Below are 25,893 nucleotides of genomic sequence, written 5' to 3' on the forward strand. Positions count from 1 at the left end.
CACTATTCATACAATACTCCAGATTTGCATCAGTAAAACTGCATAATATCTAGATTTGACTGACAATTTGTTAAATGCTTTATAAAAGAAAATCTTTACGAAGAACACTTGGTATAAATGTATTAGATAGCTAATCATGGTAATTGGTCCACATCATATCTCCATTGTTATATCCATTATTCAACTTTATCCTTCAATAGAATAATGCCACAGAAATATACTTTTGTCTTGCGTAATTGGAATGGAATGGTCATCTGTGACCAGGTGCACAGCACAGTAGAGCATTTGACTATATATAAAATATAAATGTTCAGGGGTTCGAATCCTGGTCTGGCCGCTACATTTGCTGCTCTCCTGTTACACTTTAATCCTTAAACGTACACCATATAGATAAAAGTACTCAGAAAAGAAGGAGAATGTATTATCTGTAAGGTTGTACTTGTCTGATGTGTTATGTTTTCAGCGTTATAAAGCGTGAACCAGATGGTACATGGTCACAATAAAGCATTAATACATAATGCGCAAACACACGTTATAATATTACATCACACGATCAAACATATACTAATAGGAATGATTTTAAAAGTAGTACACAAACACTCAGATTTGATAAATCCTGTAGAAAATGTTAGATTTGTAACATCTGGAATTGATCCAGTAAAAATTTTAATTCATATATGAATGACAGTATGTTTATTGTTCAAATCCCCTGTTATACAGCTGTATGTTATATGATTGAATATTGCATATGGGGCACAAAATTACCAGGGTGATTCAAAAAGTGTGGACAAAGGTATTCTGGACTAGAAAAATCTTACTGTATTTGCCCAAATAAGCACCCAGGCTGGTGCTTAGTGCTTATAAAATTGAAAAATAAGAGGGCACTTAATAGAACCAAGTTTGGATTACTTAGCCTTTCATAAAATTATTGTGCAAAGTAGGCCATAAATCAATTTGCTAAAGAATTAAAATCAAGAAACCATTGGTTTCCATATTTTTAGTCAGCATGTGATTTGTTGTCAGTGAAAATGAAGCCTCAAAAAGGGGAAGGTATGGTAATTAATACAAATGTATCTAGACACAACATATATACAATACAGCAGCCTCCCAAAACATAAAGACAACACACACACAAACTTACACATTACAAACAGGTACAATAATAATTACATTCATTTTAAATTAATCTACTTGAATGGGATGTTACACCAACGCAATCAGCCGAAATCAATGCAACCAATTGAAACCAACACATTGTATCAATCTTTTCGGTATGGTCACTCTCTGCCATTTGTTGATCCTGACTCAGTGAGCTTTACTGGGAGTCTCCCCATGACTTTCATATAGCTCACAGGCACATTATGATCCTATAAAATATACATGGCCACTTACATGTCCTGAAGCTGTCTGATTCATAAGATTTACTAATACTCTCCACCACTGTAGAGCTGGAGGCTGCTGATGATGGTGGCTGGCCGTGGGTGTATACCTATATACATGTACATGTGTAATAGCTGTCATGTCAAACACAAGACAATTGTTAACTATTAAATATGCCTATCTAGACATGTGTATAATTTGCATTCACGACCTTTCGAAATTTATCTGCTAAAATACTGGAGGATATATATATTTCAGATATTAATAGTTTTTAATTTTGAATATAAGGTCATCTCTAACCAGCTAGACCTGCTGTAGGATGCACTTTGATATGTAAAAAACACTTCCTGAGAAATGTACTTTTCAATAGTGAAGACCTTTTTGCTGTCCTGTATCATAGCTATACCTAAAAATGTTTTTAGGGGAAAAGGGTTAGGGTACATGTTGTAATAGTTGTATATAGTAACCATTCCATGTCGATGAGACAGGTGAGAGCTCCAGGGATAGAAGTACAGAGAGGATGCATAGTATCTTACATACTATTTCCTTGTGAAACAAGTGATAGCGTGATGTGCATTGTTCACTCTAGTATTGATTTTGTGTGATTCATGCTGATATATTCTACGTTACATACTGAAATAGACTTTACACACAATGAATTTTTGGCCGTAAGCTTTAAGGTGATGTCACCAGAGTAATTTATCTTACTGCTCCTTCTCATTTAATACACAATGTTTCCAATGTGTGTATTGCGTTTTACATATTATACACTGTATCCTGCATATGTTATTGAAATTTGAGGATTATTAATCCTTGTTCATATGTGTTACATAATTATACATTCGAGTTCAAAAAATTTTAATTGCATATAATTATTAGAGGATTGTGCCCATTAATTACTATTGCACTTGCAGTGATTCATTTCATTGACATATAAAATATAACAAATGTAAATGAGGCAATTAAGCTTGAGAATCGTTCACCCCTGAAGACACATTTAAACTCTTCTAAATCAAAAACTAGACCAGTTCATTATCGAAATTTGGGGATGAATGAATTAAATTGAAAGTTTATTAAAGCATTTAATTGTTATTTGGTACGGGCAGATTACATCAGAATTACAGCTTTACAATAGGCATAAATATCAAGATGTGATAAACTCATGCATGATTTACAGGATTCACCTAGACGAGTCCTGGACTCATAATTTTACTGTTGGACTCACCAAAATTTTGAGAACCCTCTATATTTCTTTGTATTGGGACTCATCAAAATTTGAAAATGAGTCTTCTGGACTGGCCTTGAAAAATCCTACATAAATTGCTGATTTAACTGCAGTGCTTTTTAGGATGTCTGTAGCTTATTTAAAGGGATTGGGGAGGGCGTTAATTGTAAGAAACAGTGTAAATATTATATTATTTATAAATACAAAAAATTTGTGTTGAAACTTGAATAATTCATAATAAATGCTTTATTTATGACACAGCTATTAATGGAGTTCAGTTTTAATTGTTGGATTGTTTAATGTCAGATTTTGTTAGTGAATCGAATCCAGAGTTTCCAGCTACAAATTAAACCATTGACCTACAATAGGACCACATATCCATAGCCCTTACCCCGATCGAGACACCCCTCTTCCCCTCCCCTAGTTTCCACATCAACATCAATTGCCTTCTCTGATCATCTTCCATTCTCCTCTTCCATTTAATGTTTTGGGAACAATATTGCCAATGGTTGATTAATTTGCACATTAGAACGTTACTTAATGAGTAAATCTCTCATAGTGGTATATATCAACGAAATATAAAATATGTAAGGCCCAAAATATACAAAATGATCAAAGATCATTACATTATATCTAAATGGGATATACGTACATTATCCATGTAGTCTAGATCTCTAGTTTATGTCTATAGGTCATGCATGTCATTAATTGTACAAATTAATTGGTACAATAACCCTGTGACAATATGGAAGTTTATGTACCTGTATAATGTGACAAGCACTGTATAACCTTACATTTTAAATTCATAGCTCATATATAGTCTTTCTTTAGCTTCTGTAATGTTATTCAAGATCAAAATCTATTCATAGCACCAATGGTCGAGATAAAATAATAAACATTTTTACAAAAGAACACCCCCTCAGGTTCTGTATATGGTTATATTTGGTGTGGAGAACTATAGACACTACGTTATAGGCATCTAAACTTGAAATCTTGAGAAAACAAATGTTTAACATACCCGTGAGCTAGATAACACTAGTGGTTTAATTGTGAAAGGTTGTGGTCAATTGACCGTGGTACTGAATTGTCTAAATGTAAAGGACTGACCACTTTGTGTTGGTATAAAGTATCCCAATTTAAAAATATTTTAACCACTTATGTATTCAAGGTGTAGACTTTTATACAACTATTATTTTGTCTTTTGGAGGTCGGTATTGACATCCATATATCATGGGTGAGTGTACATTCAGATCAAGACAAATCTGTCTTAAGGACACCAAAAGGAATATATCTAACAATAAATGTCCTTTATAGAAAGGTGTCCTGTACATAATTGCCTGAAGTGGCTGGGATTGTTGAGTCTGTTCTTTATACACAGGGTCCTTTTTGTGTTGCCTGCAACGCAAGGGCAACACTTAAGTATCACTATGTCGGTGTCGGCGTCGTCGTCAGCGGCGGACGGGAAAAAGATTCTGTGCGATAACTTAATTACTTATTGTCCGATTTCAACCAAGTTTGGTTTATTGCTTTATATCAAGGAGATATCATATGAGCTAAATAATGGTCAAAATCTGTCAATATTTGCAAGAGTTACGGGACTTTAAATTCGTCAAAACAGATAAATCTATGGTTTCTGCTACCAAATTTCATATATATGCTTTATTTCTACCAAATTTCATATATTGCTTTATATCAATCAGGTCGTAGATGGGTTCGATACTGGTCAAAATCCATCAATATTTGCAAGAGTTACGTGACTTTAAATTTGCCAAAACATGGTTTCTGCTCGATAACTTTAGTATTTATAAACCAACTTTGGTATGTTGCTTTATATCAATGAGATCTTAGATGGGTTTGATACTGGTCAAAATCCATCAATATTTGCAAGAGTTACGGGACATGATAACTTCACCTAATTATTAACAATATTTTCAACTGTAAATAACTATTTTTTGTGATGCTGTGCAGGCGACACATCCACTTCCGTGGAATTTTTGTTTATGTAGAGGTGACTGTTCACAATAGCAGGTTAACGTTTTGCTGCAATAAACGTTACATTTCTTGGTAAATATAATGAGGTTGTTGTGGAGACAAAAAATGTATCGTATGATTTAAACGAAATTGAAGCTCAATTGGTTTGCAACGACCACCAGTTTTTAATTAACTTAAAATATTTTTTGCTCTCAATTAAAATATTCACAAATTACTAAATTGATATAATTAACTCAAATACATAAATTTGTACTCCGATAACTCGCATATTGCTATATATACAGTCAACTAGATGTTGTGTTTTTTTTTATTGAGCTAAGAGATTTGACTATTAAAGTTTCTAAAGCAATGAAAAAACAATGATTCTGAAATGTAAGTTTTAGAAAGCTTTTAGATATATATTGAATTTATATATCTTCCACACTCCAATTTGATCCTACATGTGTCAATGTTATATGCCTATATCACTATAATCCTGTAATGTAGACATTATACCAGAAATCTAGTATATCTGATCCGACACTTGTCACTTTTATAAGAGTATTTGGTGATGGGTGTTGGAAACCCAAGATCTTCACACTTGTTATAGTAATACTAGGGAGGTTTTTTATGGCTGCTTTTGTAATTCTGCCTGTCAGAAAAGATGTTTCCGATTTGTTTGTATAAGTTATCGTAGTTGATACAATATACTTTCCATGTTGTATCAGGGTATCACATATCACATCTACATTTATACTGATAAGGCCACAGCTGTTTAATGGTTTTTTTTTTTTTTTTTTGTGGAGGCGGCTTACCTAAGCTTGTACAGGTTGAATACACATCTAGAGCTTCTGTTTAAATCATTTGAACGTTTTCTTGTCAAACTTGATAAAGCTTTATATATATACATGTGATGTTGATTCATTGGGGTCATAGACATACAGCTAGCCTAGACCTATATTAAAACACATTCAATAGCCAGATAGGTGTCCTTTATCGATCCAACGGAGCCAATGTTTGTTTGTAAACATGTTTATGATTTTTTGGCGGATTATGCGGAGAGGAATAATTTCGGGATTTAAATGTATTCAAATGTGTTGTGGGTCTGCAGGGGTCGTGCTGCTATTTTCTTGTGATAGATATATAGTTTTTCTATAAGATTGTTGAACTTAAATCAATTTGAATTGGCTTCATCGTGAGACCACCTGTTAGTCTGCAATATGGTTAAATGTAGGGGTCATTTTTACTAAGATGGTAGAAATTATGTACAATAATTTGCTGAGATTCCTTATAAAAAACTTTTATTGTGAATACAAGTTTTTTTTACCTAGAACATCTTCTTGATTTTAGCTGAATTTTATCTACAACCACTGTAATTGGGGTCATTAAGACAGACCAACATACATTTGATTCAAATTAAAGACCAATAGTAAGAGACACGTTAACCACTCGTTAACCACTCGGCAAAACCTGATAGTGGGGGACTACCATAGTGGTTAGATGTCACATACCGCAGTATGTGCTCTAGATCTGTAACCACATCTCAGAGGTGAATGGATGGTACTAAAATGTCAGACACCTGAACCACTCTGCCACTGGAGCCCAGAGCTCGAGGCGGAGGCCATGACTATAAGTCCAGGTAACATTTCTAACAGCTTTTTTCCACTCGAACACCACAACTCCGAGGTGAAGGACAGCGATAGAATGTTAGATACCTTATTTATATAAAAACTCTGCCACTGTAGCCAGGAAGTGGATTGAGGACTGGAATGTTAGACACCGTGACAAACCAGTGAACAGATTTGCAGCAATGTCTGTCACTGGCTATCTACTATTAGCACTAAAAGGATCATAAAAACAACCTTTGGTGGTCCAGTATGGCTTCTTATCAAACCTGTTAAACCCCAATAACCTATCTAAAGGGATCATTGAAGATTGTCCACGCTCTTGGTCAATAAGTCTCAAATCTGATATATGACCAATTTGATCAATAAATGTTTTCAGAATTAAAAATAAAAGCTAGGATGGTAATCCAGACTTGCTGTTGAACTCCTGACCTTCAGGGAGTCCTGACCTTGACCTCCAAGAAGTCCTGATCTCTTGACCTCTAGGTGAAGTCTGTACATTGACTGAATTTCACAACATATAACTAAATACACCCATATATATACAAGTTATTTTTAAAAAGTGGGAGAAAGAAAAACATACCAATTTACTCTACAACCTATTTCTTGGACAGTTCATAGTCCAGAACAGTACAAGATCCAGATTATAAATATCTAGTGGTCAGTATTCAAAGCAATTAAAATTTTAATGGCTTGAATTTCAGATTAAAACTAGATGTTGTGGTATTTAAGATGGTGAGATATATGGCTGTGAAATGGCTATAATGGCCTTATTTGAAGTAAAGGTGACCAGAAGTCTGAGAGCAAGATAATTACCAGGTAATTTTGTCTAGAGGGAGGCGATTTAAATGGACTTCAAATGTATGGTTCACAATATTCTAAATGATATCTAACACACAGAAAGTGGCCTACATGGAAAATTATTTTCCCTTCCTGAAAATGTTTTCTGTAACAATATAAAAGCTTGTTGTAAAAGTAATGTTATATCATTAATAAAAAAACAATAATTACCACCAATACTTTAGGAATAAATTAGATTTCAAAACAATGACCAATGTACTTTAGTTGCAATTTATATGTACCTGGTAATGAAAAATCAGAGAATCTGTCAAGATTTTTATAGGTCTCACTCTTAGACCCCTTAGCTTGCAGTCTAGCTCTTCAATCACAGATTTTAAAAAATCAAAAGAAATTCAGATATAAACTTTTGCGATTTTACTTGTTTTACGAAAGTATATCACATACAAATCTAGAAGAGAATTGGTTTACGCTACTACATGTACTTGTGTGTACAAACATATATATGGCCTTTCATTCCTGGAACATTATATATATCTGGTCAATAAATTTTTTGATAAATATTATAACAAATGGGTAATTATATTAATGATATGTAGCTAGACATGACCATATTATGGTACGTATATACATACTCTGCAAAACCCATTTAACTGCCCACCACATGTTTTCTATTCACATACATATATAAGCTAGTATTGCTTGGGGAATGCTCTCTTTCTTCCAGCTGAGCTGTCAAATTATGCAGGTTGTTACTGCACATGATGCAGTTAATTGATAGTTTATAGTTTACTGCCAAAACGTAATTGTTCCTAATTGAATCACAAATGCATTTATATATGATTTATATACATGGTTAATTGACATCTGTTACCAGCTGTGGGCTGTAGATATATGTGTAAATACTGCAGTGGTTGCTGTATGATAGCTAGACCTTACATAGAATAGCTCTGTGTGTGTCATTGTCGGGGATACACAATGTTACATAAAAGGTTTCCTAAGTGGAAGCTCTATGTAGCTATAGCTCCCGGAATTACAGGATCTGGCCTGTTGGTGCTGGAAATCAATAATACAGCTTATGTCAGCAGCTTTTTTGAGCAGCATTCCAGGTCATCACTATATTATAATAATACCAATAGCGAAACAGCATCCTGTGTCCATTAGATCCAATGCTGATCTCATTACACAAATTACATATATATAGACTTTGTACTTAAGGTCTATGGTGGCCTAGTGGTTAAGGTGTCTCAACATATTTCCACAATGCTGACATCCTCTCTACCTTCAGTTTTGAGTTTGAATCCCACATATACAGTTGCCAGGTACTTCATGAACGTTATGATCACACCATAGGTTGGTGGTTTTTCTCCGGTTACTCCAGCTTTTCTTCGCCTCCTGAACCTGACATGTCCTAATTAAATTCCTAATTAAATGACCGTACCCTGGCTGTTAAAGGGCCACTACCTTTCTGAAACGGCTTTTAATTTTTAAAATGGGAATGAAAAACAAGATCGATAATTTTGTATAGAGTCACAAAAGTTATTAACTTACCGATAATACTAGACGTATCATCACCTTCTGAACAATTTTATTGAAATAAATAAAATGTTAATTTTCATAACGCGGGTCGTTTTATGTTTCCTGCCGTCGTCCTAAATACCGCGCGGTAGTTGACTATCTCTGTGCCAGACGGCAAAACGGCGAAATGACTCTCCACTGTTAGCATATATTACTATTAATCTTAGTTGTGCTGCAGTTAATAAAGTGAATTAATTGCAAAACTGTCAAGACCAATGGGGAAAAATTAATATTGTATTTAGTTATGATGCAGCTGAACTTGAAACCAGTTATCAGGTTGATATAACACTATAATAGCAGTCAATGCAGCGTAACCTAAGCTTGATTATATCGGCATTGATTGACCTGCCATCATCCCCCCTCCTTCAATGTCATGATTCATCATTTGTTATACAATTCTACTATGAAGCATACACACTTGGATTTGGAAATCAGAATGACATTTCACTTAGAAATACTATTGCAGTGATCATGAAAACCAGAGAGTAATAGGCTTAGAACATCTTGATTACATACATATCAAAGCTCATTTTCAAGATGCTATATATGTTCGTTTCAATTCTTGCAATTGTATATGTATGTGCTCATGGTACTAAAATACATGCTTGGTAGGGAGACAAATTAAGAAATAAAATCGTGAAATTGAATAATTTTCAGCTTCAATTTTGATTATGATGTATCAAAAAAGAAACCTCTATAAGGAGATCTATATATATCAGGAAGGAGGTGTTATTGAGTTTTCCTTATATGAGGCTTATATGCTCTATATCCAATATCACTATACAGATGTAAATATACTGTATGGTATTCTTTTTGAATGGATCTGAATGCTATCAATGCAATTTGGCATAGATCTTGATATTCTATTACACAACACAGCTGATATGAATAATATATTTACTTGACCTGGAAATATCTCCCTAATGTATTGCCCAACCTAAGCTAGCACATCCAAACATCATTATAAACATGACCATCGTTTTAACTTAACTCACCCCTGAAATTTCATAATGGACTGGTCTAATCTTTGATTTGGAAGAGCCTAAATGTGTCTTCAGGGGTAAATGAGTTAAGCCAGCACATCCAAACATCAGTCTTTATGACCATCATATTGGCCAAATAAGAGAATGTTTACTGTTGGGTATGATAAGCCCTGATACTATCTCCAGTGCTTTCTAAACAAGGAGAGAGTTATCATGGAGTTTTGGACTCTATCCAAAGTATTGGCTTATGGAATATATACATGGTTTTGGACATAACCTAAGGGACAAGCCTCAATAACCAGGCTATAAAATGCTATATTTAGACTTGTACAGAAGATGGACTGGTCTATATATAATAATTATCCTATAGATTAACAGTTATGGTCAGCATTGGGTGAAAATTAGCTTCTGATCAGAGAAGATTACAGATATATAAAGGCCAAATGTCAATACTAATTTTCACATTGAGCTGTCATATTGATTTAATATATGTTTGATTGTCAGAAGGTCTTAATAATATGGGAACTGCTTAGATTTAATGACTTTATGTTCAATGCATGTTGTAAATTTAATTTACACCCCCAGTTTGCAGTTCATCAGTTATTGTATATGTGAATCAACTTTCTTTCATAGCTATTAAATTTCATGATTTCCATTTCAAAACATATTTGCAGATTTTAAAATTCAATGGAAATATACCTTACAATGCAACATGTTGACGTAGATATTAGATTGCAGCGATAGTGAATTTAATTACTTTGATCGAAAAATTTGCAAAAGTGAAGTTGGGTTACAATAAAGTTGGTGCATTTGGGGCTAGTAATTATTATTTTCTGCATAGTTAAGGTTTATGGTCCAACATATATATTATTAACATGTACACCATATAGACCTCCACCTTTGGCTGCAAGTCCAAAACTATGTAGCTATACTGGGGTATTATTTGATGCATGCACTTGACGAGGATAAACTTGATACATTAATAGTTATGTAAAGAGTTTCAAAATTATTTGATACAAGAGTACTTTTCCTCCACCTTTTAAATCTGGCACATCCTAATTCAATGGCCGTAGCTGTTCATAATTATGACACATATTGAACAAATTATTAAAATAAACCAGATTGAACAGGAAATTGGAAAAGAGTAAGTTGACCAGAAGTTGCATTTGGATCGCACACAGTGATAGTGAGTTTAGGTTGGTCGCGAAATTAGTTGGTTACAATCAAAGTAGGTATTTCTGCTTAGGGTAAAAAATTCGGCTGAGTGGTTATAGATCAGATTGAAAAGAAAATTGGGAAAGCGTTAGTTGGCCAGCTCTATAGTTGCCTTTGGATTGCAATAGCAGTGAACATTACATAGATTATTCTGAAAGACACCGATGATATTTTCTTGAAGTAGACTGTAGTCTTGAGCATGCCAAAATACCATATTCTGATCCTGGAATAAATCTTGGGATCTAAAAGTAATATCTTTGAAGATATCTAAATATTTTATCCAGATTGTAAAAGAAACTTGAAGGAAAATGTTTAGTACAGATATAAAGATAAATATGAATGTCTGCAGCCAAAAATATTTTGTTTGCGTAGACTTTTATCTGGAATATATTGATCTCGATGAACTCTTCTGATAGATAAGGACGATGGGGAGAACTTAGGACGGGACTCAGATTGATGGTCTCGGAATACAAAGTGTCTGTCTAGACAATCTGACCTTACACGATCGGGGCATCATGCATATGCTTTGTCAGAATCTGACCTGGCTGCATAAATTATTTTTGTTTCAAATGTTTTCTTTTTCGTCCTGTGTTGAGTTCTCACCCCTGTGAGGATGGGCCGGGTTATTGTGCCCTGGTTGATCGAGACACAACAACAAAATTTACCACAGCCTCCCAAAATATACTGACATTCGTACAACACTGATTGCATACAGATCTAGAGGGAAGATTATCCTCAAATGACCTTAGCTGTTCAATTTTATATAAAACAACATTAAGCCTAATGAATTAAACCAAACCAAAATATTTTTGCATTTTACATATAATGAAATATAATTATATAATTACATATGTTTTGTGTAGACTTTTTAATTTGTTTGCAATTGCCTCTTGGAGAGAGGGGGACTTATGGAATCACCCTGGCATAAGTCATTTTTATTGTTCTTTAATAAACTTGTTTTTTCTTTCCATTCCAAGATTTATTTCTTAAATATATATATAAGAAGTTTGAAAATAAACATTTGTGATACATGAGTACTTTGATTTAGAAATCTGATTATTTTTTTTACAGAATCCGTCCTCAGCTTGCCCGCGAAAAAATTGACATGTGCCAGGTATGCACGACAGTGCTACCTGGTGGCCAGCAGGTGATGCTCGGCAAAGACAAGGCCTTCACCTTCGACTACACGTTCGACATTCCCACACAGCAACACGAGATCTACGAAAAATGTGTCTTCAAACTTATCGAAGGGTAAGTGTCGCCCGTATGAATCTGTAGAAATGCTGCATATGATATCTGCATTTGTAATTCAACTTGGCTGCATTTTCGTATCCACAAAAACATATGTTTATTTGAAAAACAACAGGAAGAGGTATATTTTACATAATATGCAAATGGACAATTACCGTATTTGACCCAATAAGGGCCCATGTCCCTAAAATGGTCATCTCTTTTTTGGGCGCTTATTGGGTCGAATATAGAGTAATTTGTATCAGTCTAATATATCTCTATAGTCCCGACTTGGGAAGTGGATGGAGCTCTAAATAGATCTGCAATATTAATGGGTACTTGCTAGTTATACTTATATATCCTGTATATATTGATGGTAAATTAGCTGGGGAATTGAATAGCTATTCCACCCACCAAACAACAAAGGATACTCTGACATTTTTACTGCCATTACCACTTATTTGATGGCAGTTCTTTGATTGATATTGGTCTGATCTCTGATAAATATACTCTAATATAGACAGAAGTCAGCAATATTTCTCATTTATAAATGTTAAATAAATTCTGTATATTGCAAACATCACATACCCTATATGCTATAATACTATGTTTATTATTGTAATGACATATTTTGTAGACAACATTACTTTTGAAAAGAATTGATATTATAGTGACAAATATTTTAGACAACATTATACTTTTGAAAAGAATGTCATTATTCTGGTGTAAAACTCTAATAATTTCAGAGAAAAAACCCCACAAAATGTTAGTTGTAATTCTATACAGAAAATTATTGCTATATAGATCAATGCCTAGATAAATTACACTGGCATAAAAACTTAATGTTCCTATTTCAAATGATTTCATATGTAAACTGTTTGTCACAGTAAAACTTGTGGTTTATTCATTTTTGAAATAATGTCATATATAAAAACTGTTTGTCCAATAAAACTTGTGGTTTTCTGAAGGTTTATTGTGTGTGAAGTAAAAAAAGAATCCTGTGAAATATATTCATGCTTCCAGCTACTGTATCAGACTGGCCAATGTGAGTCATGATCGTCCTCAAGCTCATTCACCTGAAATATATCACCTGTACCAACTCATGCATTCACACCTGAAATTTCAAAATGGACTATTCCAATCTTTGAATTAGGAGAATCTAAATGCATCTTAAGGTGTTAATGGGTTAAAAGTGTACTGATGTAATTCTTCCCTCTAGGGTTCAGATATTGTAACTTGTATTCTTATGTATATATAATTACTGTATTTGGAGAAATACAAGAAAAATACAGTAAAATCTGCAAACCTATGCAACCACCTCTGTATAAGGACCGCATGCTTAATAAGACAATCATCAAACCTGTCTATAAAGGCCACCCAATCACAAGGGAAAAGTTGCTTCTATAGCTAAATGGTCTTTATACACAGGTCAAATTGTGTTAGAAATGGGACCCTAAAAAAGTGCTTGTCGTAATTAAGCAGGTGGTCTTTATACACAGGTGATCACTAAGGCAGGTTTCACTTCTTTTTTGGGGCCTTAATTATTATAAAGAAACAGCCAATATCAGCACAATTTGACTTGTGTATAAAGACTACCTGGCTATGAAAAAGGTTATATTTGTCCATTGGGTGGTCGTTATAGACAGGTTTGATTCTTCTTCAAATAAAAAAAATTAAAATGCTGGAAAATGTCATTGCTTTATTTTTCTTCTGAACTGAATGCACTGTTACACATTAGTCATATTATACCAAATTGTTAGTCATAAAAAGGTGCCTTGATGCAGGTAGTAGCTACTCGTTAGTCATATGATACCAAATTGTTAGTCATAAAAAGGTGCCTTGATGCAGGAAGTAGCTTAATTCTCATCAACTTCAGTGTTGACACCCATGACCACAGGATCTGTGATGAAAAAATGTCGGGAAAGGTCACGCTGGTCGAAGTGAAAACATCTACATTAAAGTGATGAGTCAATGTACGAGCAAGTAAACATGTACCTTTACACAGGTGAGCGATTGTACACCTGGAGCTGCTTAATTCCAATGGCTAATCATACCTGGCATGTATATCCTATGAATTGAAGTATTAAACGCAGACCAAAACAACATTTGATATACTACATGTTAGATATAAACTTAGGGGTCAGGTTAAGATAGACATCTAGAAAAGGTAGCTGTTTACATAGGTTTTGCAGTATATGTTACAATTGATTGTATACGCACTACCTGTGGAATGAATTTTTTCATTTATTTCATTCTGAGAGAAGTTTCTGATTCAAGTTAAAAGGATTGTTTTTGATCATTTTGAATAAAGAATAATATAAAGATTTGTTGCTGCTACTGAATGTTACTTTCCAGAATTTGATTGAATTGTCAAAACATACAATATCATGCAATTGATAGAGAATGTGATACATATATTACATAAATATTTCCTTTGCAGGAAGGTATCAATTGTGACGCTATTTTTTTTCTCCCATTATTTTTCTGAAAATAAGATGTAACATGCACAGTGGAAAACAAATGACGTCACAATTCATACCTACCCACAAACAAGATCAGAATAATCTGTAAAATGCAAAGAGAGAATAGTACTTTATTGATTCCCATAGTAATGATGAACTTACAAAGAGTTATCTGCCCCTGTTCATTTGGAACCTAAGCTCATGATCATTGACCTTTGAAAAGATCATCAAGGGGAGGCTTAAAGATGGATAGCTAGCTAGACTTTGTCTATTGTAATTTGGTTCGTAATTAGGCCCACAGTTGGAAATGTCATGCCATGGTCTATATTTGGGACACTAGTGCAGTTCTTAGATGGTTAAGGACTTGTCTATTAGATATAAGATGGCCATTATTGTCGACACACAGCAGATGTGTACAGACAACGGACTTGATCTACTCAATCAATGTTAGCTACGACCAACATCACCACCATCGATTGGTGAGGTAAATCTGATGGAATTAGGTTCTAGATTCCTGGCTGTCATTGCCTACAACCCACGAACATTACAAGTATATCACTCATTGATACAGTAGAGTATAATGTATAAGGTATTTCTCAGACCCACAAGTTTACACCGTCCATTCATTGAATCCCAGCATCATGGTTGTATTTATGGAAAGATCCAATAAGTCTATTTCAAAATAACTTGTCATACGTAACAATTATATATAGGTATGAAAATAAGTGTATATATATAGGAAATTGAATTAATGATAAGAACATTTTATAAAAATGTTTGTCATTGCTGAAACCTAGTTTGCATACAGGACCCGAGTGCATTTACTGTTCTTTTGAACTTAAGACCGCATATGTCAAAACGATCATGAATTTTCCATTTGCCAATTAGCTACCATAATTGCTAACATATGTACACTTACACCGTATTGACATTATTTGTATTGACATTACTTGATTCCAAATCAATCCGTCAATAGTGACATACAATATACATAAATGAGACAGCTAGATTGGGATATATAATAGAATGCACCGACTCTCTTTCCTATTCCATAAATCAATTATATAAATATTTATTCAATATTTAACTTGTATTCAAGGTAAAGTAAGTTTTATGAAAGGACTATGTAAATTGAGAAGTTTTTTCCATTGAGCCGAGGATCGTCACGTCTTTGGCTGTTGGTGGTTCATCACGCATGTTGGTTTATCAAATTGGGTTGTCGGCACAGATCGTCCTAGTTCGTAATCTTTCAAATAATTTCCTAACATCTTGTGCGTTCAGTTTATAATCTTTCGATCTGACTTACCTGAAAATCATTTCTTATACATGTACTTTGTTGAGCTTTCAATCTGACTTACTTGAAAATCATTTCCTAATTAGTATCAGTTTATAATTTTTCTGGCTTACTGAGAATTGTTTCCAAACATTTTCTTATTCATTTGTATATTAAAGTCACATTTACATTTGGCACAAAGGAATCAATTAATATACACAGAATGAAAATTATAGAGTTAATTTGAATTGTAATAGTTGATAATTATATAAAGAAAGTTAAATATTGATGTAATTAAATCATGTGTGATGACTTGATTAAAAAGGATTATAATATTTTAAAAGACAAATGATTTTATAAAATGGATCACACCATGCTTATGCATGGAAACCTGTCTATATGTGAGAGTATAGTTAATCAAGGTTTAAGATAAATCATGTCCCCCTTTCTGATTTATGGACTGAAGAAAAGATCGGTACATGTACAATTAAGCGCATTGTCTGTGACTCGGTTCTATTATCATATGTTAGAACACATATATTATTGTAAGACAACGCCGGATATCATGTGATAATAAATTTCATGCAGAAAACATTAATCAGAGAATTCATTTATAATGAAAATTATACTAATAATTGATTATGATTAATGATATTGCCATAAAAATTATAAAGGGATAATAATCATATAAAAATCTTATAATTATTGTTTATTATCAATGTTTTACATACATAATAGGGGAATTCTCCACGACTAATTATAAATTTTGATATTTCCACCGACTGCATTCCGTTCTGATTTAATATGCAATAGATAAGTTATATGTGTATATACATTGTCTTAATTGATATTGTAGATAAAACAAATAGAACATTGTCTTGATATTTGATAGAATCATTTTGTGCCAAAGTTTTGACCCCACACCTATAGTCCTACCGGTATGTGAAATATTGAAGCCTTCAGAATCTGTGATAGTCATTTGATATTAGAGTATAAAGTTAAAATATCAATAGATATACAATACACTTTTCTCCCATATAGATTTAAAAGACTGATGAGTAATCTAGTTATATAATGCAGTAAATGCAAATCATTTAAGTTAAGAAAATATCATCAATTCAAATAATTTGATTACATTGCTATGTCTCTGTGTTTTTCCAACTTAAAACTGCCTTACTATTGTTGAAAAAATTCAAACAACAAAGTAGGTAATACATGTCCAATAGGCCTTTTGTTTATGGTATTACCGTATGGTCCAAAACTACATGTACAGGACCTTATACTCCAATGTACCACATGTTGTTTAAGGTTCATGAATTGATAAGTATCAGAAAAGCAGTGTGATTCAAATCTCATTCAAAAAGGATTTACGTATATAGAAATGGCTATTTAGATGTTGTGTATACATGGGGAAAGTTTCAGGACTGTTGACTTGACCTGAAATGACCCAGATATTTTTATGACAGCTTCACTGAATCATGACCAGATCATTTCCTACAGATGTAGAAGATAAGTAATCAAGGATCTCAACTATTCTATCATCTGAAGAAGTATCTGAGATATAATACCAGTATATATGTACTTGATCAAATAAACGCCCAATGTGCTTAAATAACTGGAAAAAAAATGAAGGGAGGTTAATAGAACTAAATTTGGACTGCCCTTTCATAAAATTAGTGCACAAAGTGAGCCTCAATTGTTTTGCAAAAGAATTTAAATCAATAAGGAACCTACATAGTTTTCATATTTTCTGTCTGTATTTAATTTGAGGTAAGTAAAATTAAGGCCTAAAATGGGGGAGCTCTTGGTTGTTTATAGGGATGGGAATACTTATTGGGTCGATTATGATAATATAGGCATGGACGTGAATATTGTTTAAAGATATTATCAAAGCTCTGCAAATTCCACAAGTTATAAGCTTAAAATGTTTAAAGTATTGATGTGTTGCAGTATTATGAACCTATCTATCAACTTTTACTTCACAGGTGTATATATAATGATGTTTAATGTCGTCAAATGTACTGCATAAAATTAAACGATCAAAGCAGAACTTGACACTTAATGTAACATAACGTCACACATCTTCAAGGCCAACGCTTAGATTAAAGTGTCTTTTCTTGGCTGAACACCAGTCATGTATGTATATACACATGATTCTGTCTTCTAAATTAACACATTACCTTAGCATTCTGATACTTATACATGGATTACTTTTATATTGAGTGATCTTATGGGCTGATCAGTTGACAATTTGTACATGTAGCTATAGGTTGGTTCTTTTACTCCAGGGACTCTGGTCTTGATGTCTTTAACTCATTAACCCCTGCAATTTCAGAATGGACTAGTCTAGTCTTTGATTTAGAAGAGTCTAAATATGTCTTCAGGGGTGAAGAAGTTAAATGACTTTGACTGCATAGATATATATGCACTGACCAAACATGGAATGGTGCTTCAGTTGATTTAAAGTTTTGGAATCATACAAATGTACAAAAAGAAAAAAATTAAACAGAATATAGTAATTGGCATATAACTATCAGAGAAATTTCGCATTCAAAGGCTTTAAGACTGGTGCTTAAATATTTGCTGGTCTTTCTGTGGATTTACGAAAAACAAATAACTCATTCACCCCTGAAATTTCATAATAAACTAGTCTTCGATTTATAAGAAGAGTCAAAATGTATCTTCAGGGGTAAATGAGTAAGAATCGTATTGAAATAGATTATATTCATGTAGTAGCTGGTAGCTACTTCACTGACCGACAATGCATGTCATCCAAACTGATCTTTCTGATAAAGCTTGGATACTAGGTAGTTTCTAACATGACAACATTCTGTTGAATTCAATGTGTGCTTACCAGATAGCCAGCCGATCATGACTTAGCAAGTCCCACCATGTATAGTGGTATACTAAACTAGTTATCTCTACTTTATCATGAAACTGAAGATAAGACAAAAAATAGTGTGTTCACTAGTCATACATGACTGGGTTACACTACGCCAGTTGAACCCTCAAGGCTCCCACGATGCAGTCAGGTGAAAACACGATAAAAGTCTCGACCAAATTAGGCAGAAATAGCTGTCAGATCATTGTTGTAGGTGCATCTGATCCGAGTATCACCCAGCCTCGCCTGAGTATCACCCATCCTCGCTTTCTGATACACAGACACAGCCTTCATTCCTGCTCTCTGTGATTATCTAATGCTTCACTCTCAAATTTTGTCCCTTTTATTGCAAAATAATTACACAGCAATAAGTTTTTTTTCTTTAGATGGAAAAATCGTATCTCGAAGCATCTTAGATGTCGTTGATTATATACATGTATAGTATCAAAAGTTTTAAAAAAGCATCTTAGTAATTCAATTTGTTACATCACCTAGCTGTTTTAGAGACGACTTTGAGTAAATGTTACGGCCATATCTGGAGATATTTTACGACATTTGGTTGTCGTAAAGGCACCTGTATTGTATATCTGCACCAGTACACTCCAACATAAACGATTAGGTATATCTATTTAAGTTTGATCAAAATGGTGATTAAAAGGGCCCCTGTTAAATTCCGTGAGAGATTAGATCTTAAAACTTGCCAGAGATGACACCACTTAATCTCTGCGATGAGCGATATTATTGACATAAACGGAAATAAAAAATAACTTGCACAACAATCTTGAGAAGTTTAGCTAGTGCAGTATGTGCATGCATGAATACCATGGGAATCTATCTTGAGAGCTGTTGCATCGTCAAATGTATTGCTGTTGTGAAACATAAGCCCAGCCTTGAGGAATTTTGATTAATCATCACAATGCATTTATTTATTTGAAGGAAAACAAAAATGAGGCAGGCAAATTTGAAGCAATCTTGTCATGGATGTGAAAATATTTGATTTCTGAGGCATTCGAAATTGATTGAATTCCTATGTAACAAAAACTGCTTATTGACACTATTCTGGTTGCTAGTGCTAAAAGCATTGTTTAATTTGCATCCTTTGGGAATTTTATTTTTTGATGCATCATGAGGCTAGACCAATGAACATATGTGTTTCTGGTGTAAAGAAATAAAAGGTTCTTGTTATATTCACAATGTAATGTTCTCAGGAGACTAGAACATACATTTGCACATCTGTTATAGAAAGAAAACAACCGAAGGAATAAATCCTTTGGAGGATGCGAATAATAGTTTGTTTATCTAATAAAACCACAATAAGCATATTGGCTTACTGTTAGATCCTGAATTTGATATTCATAAACACAGCGCAACTATCCCTCCATGTTTGCTTTTTAATGCTTACTACAGAAAACATAGTCAGAAAAAAACTAGATGTTTTAAATATTCATTGACAGTATTTGTAGAATAAACTTCGGAGGCAAATCTGAGTCCATGACTATGACGTACACTCCTTATTTAGCTCGCCAGCAGATGCATTTTATCAGGACATCTATACACAACCAATAGAACAAGCATATGCTTTTATTTGCACTCTAATGGACAAGTAATTCCTCGGTCTATTGTAAAGCTAGCTAGAACGGGCATGATTAGGGATAATATAATTACATGATTTATACTGATGCTTGCTGAAATGGGCAAAATTATTGAGTAAGAATTGACAGTGGTGCCAATAAATTTTCCTTTAAATTGATCATTTACTATGAATAAATATGAATACTGTACACAATAAGGCTATGGAAACCAAATTCATATTTTCACTAAAATAAATCAGATAAACGAAAAGTGATGAGAGATTATTGTAAAGGGACATAACCCAAGAGCATGCAACTCTGGTTGTCTTTCACCAATTTATTTTGTTTTGAGATATTGATTTAAATTTGGATGATAAAATTCATAAAAAGTTCAAAGAGTCTGTTGTACATGGTAGGATACTGCACATGTAGCTCATGTTCCAAATGCTGCTGAAAAAAAAAAAATGTTACTGGGTTTTAACTGATATATTAAAAAATCAAAATTAAAAATCGAAATATAGAAAAAATGTATATTTGTACAGCATTTATATGAATAGACCCAATGAATTCAGTCCTTGACTCTTTACCTTTGCAACCAGGTGCACTTATGATTTGTACAAACATGAATTAATATCGCTTTCTTAATTCAAACTGACACCTGGACCCAGATCAAAATACTGTTTTAGCGATTAATATAGCTCATGATTTCTACATGCATATAGGAATGCTCGCAATTCAGACAGAAATGGTGTGGAACGGATTTCATTAATTGTTGACTATGAGAAGTAGAAAATGTAATTTGGTAGCCTGGAAAACTCCCAATTGGGAGGGGGTGGGGGTATTGGATGTTATGTTTTGATAGCATCCACCACAGACTTATCATTGAAACACCGAAATATTAGGATGGTGCAATTAACATGTCATGACTGTTTACAACTTATTTCGGAAAAGATTTTTCGTACAAAACCCGCATCATACAAAAGGATGTCAAGGGTCCCCATGCCAGGAATTTGTAATAAACGGGTTGGACTATATATGTAGTCTGCTGGTTTTTTTAGACCATATCAGGACAGCTTCTGTGCTGTAGAAATCAGGCTGTACGACAAACCAATTTGGACTCCTGTTGGAGAAACTGTTAATCAGTTTATAATGCTAAAGGAAATGGAGGTGTCTCATGTTGGAGACAGAATGGCGACGTTTTCAGAGCTGGGGTCGGCATCTCAAGCACATTAGGCAGCAAAAATCTACATTCCAACAGTGTTTTATATGAATGGAATAGACTTGGTGTACCAAAAATGATTTACACAATTATGTTGATCAAAATAACAAAGACGAAAAAGCTACCAAAAAAGTAAATGAAAAAGAAAAGAAAAATTATGACCTTGGGTGTGAATAAAGAGTGAACTTCAAAAAACGATTGTCTCAATCAATAAATTTTAATTCGTTAACTATTTTAAAGTTAAAAGTATTATGAAGCATTTATAAAGATGATGTATATATATGCATTGCAAGGTCAATCAGCATTGAACTTAAGGTCATAGGTCAAAAGTTTCAAAGGTGCACATGTATTCCAAAATGATTTCAATGAGAGACAAAAACCAATAACCTCTGATATCGACAAAAGCAGTTGTTGATTAATTAGGTTGGAGATTTGATTTCAGAGGTTATCAGGTTTGGAACCGTCCACATTACAATAAACACTACACTTTCTTCGTAATTAAACACACAAATTGTATGGCAACCTGACGTCTTAATTAGAATCATTAATACTTGTTAATGACACAAATTTTACAATAATCTTTCATTGTAACACATGCCATGCATCATGAGGGTTTTCTGGTGTACTTTACACTGTTATCACACAAAAAAATCAAGAAGAGTTGAATGATAGAATATTTAATACAATTATCAAGATCTGAAATCAATTTCAGGAAGAATGGAGGCAGCCGATTTTGGTATGCGTCACTTAAAGGAGATAAGATATAATCTATTGCGCATGCATATACTGTTACTTTAATGCAGTGATACAGAGTTCAAGTGTTGAGTCTGATCATATCTCAGATATTAAAAGGAAATCTTTAAATTCGATGTTGTCGTAAGTGTATTGAGTCCGATAATATATCTCAGATATCTTAAATCTTAATATATATTATGACGTTCTTTTCATGAGCAGTCCTACAGAGTTCATTTTAGTGTACATAGGAGACAGCCAGATATCAAGATGACAAGACTGTATAGTTTACGTTTATGAGATATTACTAAACTTTGGGTGGGGTCTTTTAATACTGAATTGTAAGATTGTGTAAATTCAAGTTTAGCAACTAAAAACTTTTGATCTCTTTTCAGGTGCTTTGACGGGTACAACGCCACGGTCTTTGCTTATGGACAGGTAAAGTATTTTGTTATTTATAATACGGGTATAAGTATGCAATGTATCCCTTTTTTCAGGCCTTAAACCTCTCCGCAAAAAATCTCGCTTGACATTTCAGAGGTGTAGTTATATGTTTTCGCACCTTATTGTTTAAAAGACAGTAAAAGGAAAGCAATTGAAGCATGAGATTCAAACTGTATACATTTCTTTTGTTCTTTGAGTGGTAATGGGCTTGAGTTTCCATCTGATTAAAAATACATCGACCTAGTTAGAAGGGCGTTTCAGGACACAACAGGTTGTTTGTATCGGAGGTAACGCTACACTTCAATGTTTGTCATATTTACTTCCCATTCATAAATAAATACACATGCAATATTTTCATACACGAATGCATTGTCTTGTTTGACAGACACTTTGTGCTTTTATGATTTAAAGAAAGGAGAAATGTAGCAGCCAGAGCCGGGTTCAAACTTGAGTCCTTTGAATTCTACTAGGATGTGTGTTTTGATAAATGCAAGAGAAGAGGAGAAAATTGTAGCTCTTAGACTCTGGTTTAAATCTGACAATCCCTAAACACCTGTTTCTTTTCTGTTCTGATGGTAATCATGAGCTTTCAATTTGAAAGAATAAAAGTTAATACTATAGGCAAAAATTCAGAACTTTCTTCTTAAATCATCAAAAATTAAAATTTTAAATCCTAGGTTGCTGCAAGTTCATGAAGGTTTTGGACATACAAAAAATGTACAATCATAAAGGAAATTAACAGAGAAAATTTGAAGTTAAAAAAAAATCTGAATACCTGCAGAAGCACAATCTTTTAGTGTAAATAATTAAACATGCATAAGATATTAATTTTCAATTCGGAATCCTGGATCTTGTTTAAAAATATACCTGTGTCCAAAACTGAGGTAGTACGAAACCAAAATTTCCACCACAGATTAAAAGTTTATGTTTAATTATCTTCAGAGGTACTAAAAATATTTCTTACAAAGGAAAACAAATCATTTGGGCATTCATAGTGATGTATTCAGAATAGCAGCTTTGTGGTGTGACATGATGACAGGAAAGGTCAGGCAACCTTTGACCTTTATGTTCTTTATGTTCACCTATGACCTTCATTACCAGTGACAGGTAACTCAGAGATAATTACACTAGTGAGATATATGAGATATAACATTGTGGTTATTTACTGTAGTTCTAGATCTGCCACACACAAATGTAACTCACTGTGGTTGTATAGTACACACACGGCCACGTTATCATATAACGAGTCGCCTGTCGTCCAATTATTTATCAACTATTGAAGCCATTTGTCATTAGACATTTAAAAGCTGTTGTGTATTTATAATTAGCTTAAAGAACGGAGATAATTTCTCAATAAGATTGTCTCATATTGCCCCCTTTATATAAACAAGTCGAAGACTACAGTCTTCTCTTGTTTGTATAATCGTCTCCTTTGCCAAGACAAACTGAATTTAGTAATATTAGGATATGATGAGCTCTCGAGTGAATTTCAAGTATTTGCAATCCTATAGTTCTGTAGATTGATCTAGGACAGGTTTGTGTATTAGGGGTTAAACTTCAATTGTGTGAGTTTAACACCACCGAAAACTATCTGCAATTTTCTGGTTTTGTTAGTTAATAATAACATCCTACGATATTAACAGTCAGGGTCATTTAAGGAAGCCAGAGTACCTTGAGAAAAACCTGCAACCAGTGATCTGAACATGGCAACTGCCCCATAAAGGATTCAAACTCGCGACCCAGAGGTGAAGGGCTTTTGGTTATTGCATTATTTTAAGGCATCTTAACCACTACCATTGCTGTTCCTGTTTGATATGGAAAGCATAACATTTGACTTTTTTCTTCATCATTTTTTTTAATCATTCAGGTTTTTTCTTCATCTTTTTTATTCATTCAGGTTTTAAATTGTCTTTCATATTGAGTCTATCACATAGACTATTAGCTACATTTCACTTTTCTTTAAGAGATTGAAGAAGTCATATTTGAAAAGTCTATTCAATTGTATAAAAGTGACTGGTATGAATGTCAAATTGTTTTCGTGCTGTAAAATTTGCTCTCTGTTGCTTTATTGGTGCTGTTAGGCCTTCCATCAGTTTTATCTTGGCATCGAGAAAATGTCAAAATGCTTTTTGCTGCCGTTTCTTTTTTATTGGTTGGCACAAATGACTGAATGTTATATTGTCTGGATTATAGATCCAACGTTTAGGAAAGTTATTACGCCTACCGACTGGCTCTTAGGGACAATCATACGTACTCGGAAAATGGATTGAAACAAATTGATTTGTAAATATTTCATTAGGGTATTTCCAATGTAATGAATGTAGAAATTAATAAGCTATAAGTTACAATGTTGAAGAGCAGCCAGGGGTTGACTTAACAAGTGTAACATCAGTATTATTTACTTAGCTGTACTTTATATCATCCAGTTCCATCTACTAACCCAAAGTTGTAAAAGGTCATGAAGGTCAATGTCAAAAGGTCATCATCTAGATATCGGTGCTATTGTGGTCTTCTTGTGAATGTAATGGGGCTCGCTGGATCAACTTCATTTTTTGAAATATTAATAGTCAAATATTTAAAGATGCTCCACCGCTGACAAATGGTATTTTTTCACCATAAAAAACAGGAGCAGACAATTGAGTTTTTTTCTTCAGTTACAAAAGTTACTTACTTTACACCATTACCACCATTGAAAATTTTGAGTTTCTAATTTTACTTCAATTTAAAAACATGAAAAATAATTAATTGCATCCCGAAAAAATTCCTTTGCACTAAATCCTATATAGAATGAGGTAATGATTGCGCATGCACCCAAGGCGAAATAAATTATGTGATGTTATTTTTTTGTTAATTAGGTATATAAACTATTAAACACCAATTATTGTTCAAATGATGAATAACATTTATACTCTGTCGGCGGTGGAGCATCTTTATGGTTCGTCTGCAAATAATGTCCTTTTACATTGACTTTTGTAACATTTAAGTACATACATATGCCCTTTAAACTTTCCTGAGTACACTAATTATAATGTGTCTAAAGTGATATCAATTCTGTCTATAAAGTTGGGTTTTTTTCAGTTTAAGTATAAGCTGTTCTGTTTCCTCTTCCACAAATATTGTCAGACCAGATTTGATGATAGTTTTGATAAAAAAATGATAAAATGAGCACAGAAAAATAGCTAATAATAAGTTGTTTCATGGCATGCTTTATTTGATAAAGAGTTTTCACAATCAGATTGAATCTAGATGGAAAAAGTTGATAAAATGAACACAAAAAATAACTAAAAGTTGTTTTATGACATGTTT

General features: G+C 33.5%; 1 protein-coding gene across 1 annotated transcript in view; it reads left to right on the plus strand.

The window, feature by feature from the left end:
* LOC138330182 (kinesin-like protein KIF21A) overlaps positions 1 to 25,893 on the plus strand; it is a 107,799-nt gene that overhangs the window by 684 nt on the left and 81,222 nt on the right. The window contains exons 2-3 of the mRNA XM_069277625.1: positions 11,847 to 12,026; positions 22,539 to 22,581. Of these exons, the coding sequence (XP_069133726.1) occupies positions 11,847 to 12,026; positions 22,539 to 22,581 (223 nt within the window). The remainder of the gene's footprint in view (positions 1 to 11,846; positions 12,027 to 22,538; positions 22,582 to 25,893) is intronic.

The sequence above is a fragment of the Argopecten irradians genome, chromosome 8 (genome assembly GCF_041381155.1).
Source record: "Argopecten irradians isolate NY chromosome 8, Ai_NY, whole genome shotgun sequence".
NCBI classification, from domain to species: Eukaryota; Metazoa; Mollusca; class Bivalvia; order Pectinida; family Pectinidae; genus Argopecten; species Argopecten irradians.